Below are 8,924 nucleotides of genomic sequence, written 5' to 3'. Positions count from 1 at the left end.
GACTCTACACACTCCTGCTGCCCTGGTTTTTTCTTTTTGTTTTTTTTTTTTTAAACATCTTTATTGGAGTATAATTGCTTTACAATGGTGTGTTAGTTTCTGATTTATAACAAAGTGAATCAGCTATACATATACATATATCCCCATATCTCCTCCCTCTTGCGTCTCCCTCCCAACCTCCCTATCCCACCCCTCTAGGTGGTCACAAAGCACCGAGCTGATCTCCCTGCGCTATGCGGCTGCTTCCCACTAGCTATCTATTTTACATTTGGTAGTGTATATATGTCCATGCCACTCTCTCACTTTGTTCACCCTGGTTTTTCTATATCTGGTGACCCAGTTTTTGTGGCTGCCACCCAGGGGATGCCCCTTGATCACCTGTCTCTAGAGACCAGGGGCCTGTATTCCTGTGTCTTACAGGACTGTAACAATCAGAGAGAGTTCTTGCAAGTCTATCACTCCCAGGGCACTGTGCATGTAGCAGACTGAAACACACCCCCACTCTTTCTGAGAAAGAGGCCTATTTCCTTGTCCATGAGCTTTAGTCTGAGGGTCAGGCTTCTGGTTTGACACACTTATAGGGACCTACAGAGTTGCTCTCAGAGAATGCCAGTGGATGCAATCTTCGTGCTCTCCCTCTACCTCACTTCAGCTTATTGGTATCTTATAGAAAGGAGCTTATAGCCTTCTCTGATGTTCTGGTTTTGTAACTGCTGCCCTGGACTGCCTGGCTCTGGTGGCCAGGGGGGCTTGCATTCTTGGGTACCACAGGACTGTAACACTGGAGAGACAGTTCTTGGCAGCCTCCCCCTCAGGGCACTACACAGATAGCAGACTGAAATACACGCCCAGACTTACTGTGAAAGAGGGACTTGCTAGTCGTGGACCTTTGGCCTTAGGGGCAGGCTTCAAGTTTGGCACACATCTAGAGGATATGAAGGTGCTCTCAGGGAACACAGGCTGGGAAAAATCATCTTAGCACTCTTCCTCTGCCTTGCCACCATTCAACGGTACCTCCCAGAAAGGAGCTTATACACTTGTCTGAAGCCCTGATTTTTGTGAATGCTGCCCAGGGGATACCTCCAGATTGTCTGGCTCAGGGGGACCAGTGGGGCTTAGGCTTGTGGTCCCATAGAACTATATATATTTGTATACTTTAACAGCTGCTGCCTGAGGGTCTCGCTTCCAATCAACCTAGATTCTAGATGCTGAATTCTTCCCCTTTGGGACACGAGCTGGTCTTGGCACACCCTCAACTACTGGGAGCTATTAAAAATAAAAAAACACTGCTTGGACGATCAAGATCAAAACTCTTAACAAACATAACATATTAATATATGTAGAACAATTTAAACTACAACTCTCAAAATAATTCATTTAAAGATTTTAAATGGTAATACCAATCTTCCAGGAGTAGTATACCTTTTTAACCTCTACCATCATGTAACAATAAAAACTATAGCTTCTAAGAAAATAATCCAGATTTAAAATATCACAAAGAAAGGGAATTCAGGCTCAGCAGACTTTTTAACAACAGAAACATGTATGTTATTTCCAGGAACAAATACTGTTTTGGTAGTCAGGATGCTCCTTTGATACTACTAAAACTATTACACTAAACAAAAATACTTTTGACATCTATTATAACACAAGAAGTGACAGAGTAGAAAGTTGTATTTTAAATCAACTTAATTTATAGTATGTACCAGGATCAAAAGATTTCTAAAGAGGAAATTCGCATGCTTCCTGTTTACTTAACAATATTCTTTCTCCTTTCTCACATCAAAGAAAAGTTATCTTTATCTAGGAACCATCAATTTCAGCTCACTCTCAAAGAAAATAAACTTGCATTTGAAAGTCACAGTGATCCTTCATTAACTGTTATTATGAAGCTTGACAACACTCATATCCACTCTGCAACAATATTTTTAAAGTATCTGTACCTATTTCATGTACATATTATCCTTAAATTATTTTTCACAAGTTTCATCTAAGGCTTCCTTAAAATAATGCTCAGTCATGTCACTACCTCATGTGCAAAATGAAATATTATTATCTAAATATACCTCCCAACTAAAAAATTGTAAGTTCCTATAACAGATATAATTAAACGGCTATTCTACCTCAATAGGCAATGATGTAATACATGATCAACACCATCACATTTTTCATTAAAAAGTTTAGAATACTGCTTTCTAACCTTTTTCAAACCATGGCACAGATAAGAAACTGGCATTACTGGACATGGGGGTAAATAACAGGCTGCCTAAGGACACAGTTGACTGTCCAGGCTTCAGTTGTCTCCGGGCCTGGGCTCAACTCCTTTCACAAGCACCCCCAAATCACAACTATTTACACAACAATCATCAATGAAAAAGACTGGAACCTACCAGAAAAGATCTTCTACAACTTAAGATGTAAAGAAGGAACCACAACAGGATGGGTAGGAGGGGCAGATTCACGATATAGTCAGGTCACATGCCTGGGTGGGCAACCACAGTGGCAGAGGTTCTCCCACAGGAGTGAGAGGTCCAAGCCCCACGTCAAACACCCCAACCCAGGAGTCCTGCACCAGGAAGATGAGCCCCCAAAGTATTTGGCTTTGAAAGGCAGTGGGACTTAATTTCGGGAGTCCCAGAGGACTGGGGGAAATAGAGATCTCACTTAAAGAGCACACACAAAATCTCACCACACTCCAGGACAAAAGCAGTAATTTGATAGGAGCCTGGGTCAGACCTACCTGCTGCTCTTGGAGAGTCTCCTGGAGATGCAGGAGGCAAGTATGGCTCACCCTGGGGACACAGATGCTAGCAGCAGCCATGCTTGGGAGCTCCTTCTACCAAGTGACACTGGTGCTGGCGGGTGCCACTGTGGAATCATCCCTCTAGCTTACTAGCCCCAGGACCCAGCCCTGCCCTGGCCCAACAGCTGGTAGGTGCCAGTGCTGGAATGCTCTAGGTCAAGCAGTTAAGTGGGCAGGGACACACCCTACCCCTCAGCATATAGGCTGCCTTAAGACCCACTGAGCCCACAGCTGCCTCTGGTCACAGCCCTGCACACCAGAGGGCCCAGGACCCAGCTCCACCTACCAGTGGGCAAGCACCAGCCCCAGAATCCCCTGGGCCCTGGCCATGCCCCCAGGAAGTCTGCTCTAGCCTCTGGATTAGCCTCACCTACCAGGCAAGAAAACCACAATCCTACAGCCTGTGGACCCAGCCTGCCATCAGCAGGCCAGACCCTGTCCTGGGACCAGCTGGGCAACAGCCTTACCCACTAGTAGGCCAGCACAAGCTTCAGGACACCCCAGACCCCTTACCAAACTGTGTCAGGAACCAGTCTCCCCCACCAGCCATCTGACACCAGCACTGGGACCCCTAGGTCCTGCAACCAGACTCCAGGTCCTGGCTCTGCCTGCCAGTAGTCCGGCTCTAACCCGAGGACCTTGTTTCACCCACTAGTGGGCAGGCAACAGCCTCAGAGTCTTCTGGACCCTGCCTCTGCCCACCAGTAAGGCAGCACTAGTCCTGAGGTTCCCTGCGGCTCTGCAGTCAGCCACCTCCTTGTGACCCAGCCCCACCAACCAGCAGCCAGCAGCCTGTGCACAAGGCAAGACCTGGCAACCAACTGGGGACCAACAAAGCCTAAAAGACTGCCCACTAGTCAGGCCCTTCACAACGGAAGGACTCTGTAGCCCTCATAAAGGGAACCCCTAGAGATATAGTTCAGATGATGAGAGGGGAGTGTGTTGCTGGGATGCATAGGACGCCTCATACAAAGGGAACTTCTCCAAAGTCAGGAAACATAACTAATCTACCAGATACATAAAAATACAAATAGCAACTTAGGCAAACTGAGGTGACAGAGGACCATGTCCCAGATGAAGGAACAAGATAAAACCCCAGAAGAAGAACTAAGTGAAGTGGAGTTAGGCAACCTACCCAAAGAAGAGTTGAGGGTAGGGATCGTAAAGATGATCAAACAACTTGGGAGAAGAATGGATGCATAGAGCGAGAAGTTCGAAGTTTTAAAAAAAGAGTTAGAAAATATAAAGAACCACCAAAAAGAGAAGAAAAATACAGCAACTGAAATGAAAAATACATCAGAAGACTAAATGATACAGAGGAATGGATCAGTGAGCTAGAAGACAGAGTAGTTAAAAATCATTGATACTGAATAGAAAAAAGAAAAAAGACTGAAAATAAGGACAGCTTAAGAGACCTCTGGGACAACATCAAGCACACTAATATTTGCATTATAGGGGGTCCCAAAAGAAGAAGAGAGGGAACGAAGCCGAGAATATACTTAAAGACATAATAGCTAAAAACTTCCCTAATCTGGGAAAGGAAACAGACATCCAAGTCCATAAAGCACAGAGAATCCCACACAGGATTAACCCAAAGAGGAAGACACCAAGACACACTGTAATTAAAATGGCAAAAATTAAAGGTAAAGAGAGAATATTAAAAGCAGCAAGGGAAAAGCAACAAATAACATATAAGGGAACTCCGATAAGGCTATCAGTTGACTTTTTAGCGGAAACTCTGCAAGCTAGAAGGGAGTGGCACAATATATTTTAAGTGATAAAAGGAAAGAACCTACAATCAAGAATACTCTACCTGGCAAGGCTCTCACTCAGATATGATGGACAGATCAGAAGTTTTACAGATAAGAAAAAGGTAAAAGAATTCAGTACCACCAAACCAGCTTTACCAAAATTGTTAAAGGAACTTCTTTAAGTGAAAAAGAAAAGGTCACAACTGGAAACAGGAACATTAAGAAATGAAAAAGCTCATCAGTTAAGGCAAACATACAGTAAATGTAAGAAATGATCCATACACAAAGCTAGTAGACAGGTTAAAAGACAGAAGTAGTAAAATCATCTATATCCACAATAAGCAGTTAATGGATACACAAAACAATTAGATGTAAAATATGATATAAAAGGCAGTAATCGTGATGGGAGGTGAGAACAAATGCAGAGTTATTAATATGCATTTGAAATTAAGAGACCAGCAACTTAACTTTGTTATAAAGCAGAAACTAACACACCATTGTAAAGCAATTATACTCCAATAAAGATGTTAAAAAAAAAAGACACCAGCAACTTAAAACCATCATGTATATATATAGATTGTTATATAAAAACTGCATGATAATCACAAACCAAAAATCTGTAATAGATACACATGCAAGAAAAGAAAAAGGAATTCAAATGTAACACTAAAGATAGTCATCAAATCACGAGAGAGCAAAAGAAATAACAGCAATAACCAATAACAGCAGCAAAATGAGACTGTGGGAAACTCTGCAAACAAAGAACCCAGTTTTTTCAAGATCTAAATTAAAAGGAAAAAATGAGAGGCCATCTACAGATTACGAGATACTTAACAAAAATTCGAATTTCAATACATGGATGTAATTTTGATCTTGATTCCAACAATATATACAACATTTATGAGATGAGAGAATTACTATTAATTCTTATGGTATACTAATTGAATTGTGGTTATACACACACAGGGGTGTGTGTGTGTGTTAAAGAGCCCTCATATTTTACAAATACATATCAAAGTATTTCCAGATGAAATAACATGTCTGATATTTGCTCTAACATAATCTACTTGGGGGAGGTATATATGAAACAAGATTGTTTTAATAATCATGCCATGATTTAATAATACAGGTGTGATGGGTACTACTCTCTCTACTTCTGTATGTCTGAAATTTTCCATAAGTAAACAAAGAAAATGTTGTGAAATGCTGTTTTACTGTAGGTCACTTCCCTACACAAAATCTTTCAAGGACTCCCTTCTGCCTACCAAACTGAGAACATCTGCTAGACTCATTTCTCAAATCTTCCATCCAGTGTTCTATACTGGCCTCAAACACTGTAAGATTTCCCCTCTAATCTTTGCTTCATAATTTCTAAGTGGAATGCATTCTCTCTCTCATTTCAACCTTCTAAATTTTACCCATCTTTCAGTGCTTGCTTCAGGTAACATAACAGAACCTTGGAGCCAAAAGAGGACTTTAAACTAGTTTCATGGGTTTTTGAACACTTTAGAAGTAGAGGTTTAGAAGTCTAAATTTAGAAGTTTGCTTTTCCCAACAGAACTTTAAAAATAAATGGAACTTTGAAGAAAATGTTTTTCCTGTATTGAAAAAGAGCTTACCCCAATCCTTCTACATAAAAGTATTTCATAATTATCTACCTTTCTTATAAAAATCTTTGAAAAATATCTGCCACAAATAACGTATTTATCATGCTTACAAATATTGTGTTCAGCATGCTTATAAATTAAATATTACATATGATTTATATTAAAAAGTTTGCTTTTCTTAAAGCAAAATATTTTGTACAACCCCAATACATTATATATAGAAGAGATAATAAGCATTTCCACTTTTGAAGAAGGGCAGCCTGAAGTCCTTTCTATTAAGCTTCCAACCCTGAACAAAGAATAACAACCACAAGTACCAATTTCATCCTTGCAAAGATAAAAAACTGAGCTAAAAGAAATTAAATAATTTACAATTGTCAAGAGTCATAACAGCCAATGTTGGGTTTCACATCTATATCCTGCCCCTTCTGCTAAATGACTGCCTTCTACTAAATGCCATCTCTTTTACCCTTTATATAGCTTATCCCTCTCTAGAATATAATCTTTCTCTAAATCACACCACCATATGTAAGTTGACATAATACATACACAGAGACACTCAGTGACCACTTGTTGAATAAATAAGTGGCACTGACTAGATTCTGTCTATAAAACAGCTGGGTATATTTGTTTTACCTTACCCTTAAAATTAAAAATTTCTTGAGGAAATAAATTGTCTAACATATGACCTTTCACTAGTTAGGCAAAGCTTTCAGAGGCAAATATTAACCACTTGGTGCTCTTCCTTATTTTGTGTCAGTCAAAAGCAAAATACCCACAAATGTGAAGAGCCAAGAGAAGATGAAAGGTGTTGTATTTTTAGAGGCAATTTACTATCAAAGAGAGGTAAAGTAATAGAAATAAAGGCTGGAAATTAGCTGTAGATGGAATCAACCCAGATAAGAGACTAAAATGATTTTAGAAGGAAATACCAATTTAGAGAAATAAGCACTAGATATCATCTAATTGATGGAAATGGAACTTATTAATAATACTATATTTATGTTGAACCACATGAAACTGCCCATATTTGACCATTTTTGACCTATTTCCCCCCCATAAAAATGGCAATTTCACATGGTTCAACCTACTGATAAGTATAAAATCTAGTCTACTGAAAGACATGTAAGTATGTCTTTCCAGAATGACTTCAATGTTCATCAACTAAACTCTACCATACTTTTAGAACAGACATAAAACAAATCCAAAAACACAAAAACCCTACATTAACCTTATCAGAGATTATAATAGTTCATATGGGTTGGAGTTGGAGTGAGACTTACTAATTTAATAAAGATCCAAGCTAAGAGGAACAAAGTCTGAGAGCCAATGTTTAATTCATCTGTGATTTAAACTAAGGAAGAGATCGAAGAGGCTAAAGTATCGCACAAACTCCCAACTTCAATAAAGATATATATCCTAACCCAAGAGTAACTAAACTTTTTCTTTCATCTAACTGTATAAACAAATACAAATATAAAGCTAAATAATCTTTTATTGATCTATTATTAGAAATCCCTACCAATCTAAATTATAAAGAATAACATTTGGATGGATCTTACAGAATACCTGAAAATAGGCAATCTTAAAGCATTTACGATAATCCTCTATTAATCAGAATAACTAATGTATCAAATTATTCCCCAACATGATTAATATTTTTCTGCATTTACATGTTCAGTTTGCATTCAAGAGCTTCTCTGACATGAGAAATGATGTTTTAGTTACTGTTTCTTACTATGGTTATTGGCAAATATTAGACATTCTAATGTCTGTTGATTTAATCAACAAATGAGTAAGAATTATTATTTATATTCTTGAATTCCAATTTTTAATTAAGAAAAAAACTTGAGTGAGATATCAGGACACAATGCTGAATATCTTTGCTGAACAAATAACTTTAAAGCAAAAACTTAAAAGAAAATGAATATTCTTTTAAATTACAAAAGGGTAATGGCTTTATAATGTCTATAAAAATAAATACAAAATAGCTAAATAATGAAGCAGATAATTATTTTTTCAAAAACTAAAAAACATTTAAAACCCTAATGTTTCAACATAAATTGACATGAATATTTACAAAATTTCAGCAATCTCTGAACACTGCTGTTGCATGACTCTGATTTTAAAAGCCGAAAACCACCAGTATTTAAAAAAACAATTTAGTAGTCAAAACACACGAAAAAAAAAAAAGATTTTTAACATGACAATGGATTGCTTAATTCACATACTAAATTGCTCTATACAGGGAGATTTCACAATCCAGGAGCCATAGCCATGCTGCTGTAGGTAGGATTTCAACAAAGTTTTAGCTTCTTGATAGGATCCAGACATATGCTACAGAAAGAAAAAAATATTGAATTATAGAATATAGGCAGAATTAGGCTTATGAAAAGTAAGTAGCCCTAATATTCTTTTAGTTTGACATTTTAAAAATTAAGAAAAATCTTTTTGATTTCCCATTTTCCTCAGTATTGTTTTTGAAACTAAAAATTTTCCTTCCCAACACTCCTAAAAGACAAGTTTTCTTCTTTAATTTTTAATTAGAAGAGTAATCATACTCATTACAGAAAACTTGAAAAATAGAGAAAACAGAAGTAAATAAAAATCACCTGTAATCCCCAAACTATAGATAACCATCATTAATATTTTGGTTTATTTCCTTTCATTATTTTTAAATGAACATACTTTTAAAAAAACAGCTATACTTAGGTAATATATGTATACCATAAATTCACCCACTAGTAAGTATTCAGTTTGATT

The 8,924-nt window shown here is 37.9% G+C and overlaps 1 protein-coding gene across 2 annotated transcripts in view; it reads right to left on the bottom strand.

Moving 5' to 3' along the window:
- Positions 1 to 8,384: 8,384 nt before the first annotated feature.
- ADAD1 (adenosine deaminase domain containing 1) overlaps positions 8,385 to 8,924 on the bottom strand; it is a 47,063-nt gene continuing 46,523 nt past the window's right edge. For both annotated transcript variants that reach the window (XM_028164025.1, XM_007172396.1), the window contains exon 11: positions 8,385 to 8,498. In XM_028164025.1, coding sequence (XP_028019826.1) covers positions 8,385 to 8,498 — 114 coding nt within the window. The remainder of the gene's footprint in view (positions 8,499 to 8,924) is intronic.

Source organism: Balaenoptera acutorostrata, chromosome 5, assembly GCF_949987535.1.
Source record: "Balaenoptera acutorostrata chromosome 5, mBalAcu1.1, whole genome shotgun sequence".
Classification (NCBI taxonomy): domain Eukaryota; kingdom Metazoa; phylum Chordata; class Mammalia; order Artiodactyla; family Balaenopteridae; genus Balaenoptera; species Balaenoptera acutorostrata.
Note: the sequence above shows the minus strand (reverse complement) of the source record. Positions and strands in the feature narration are given on the sequence as shown.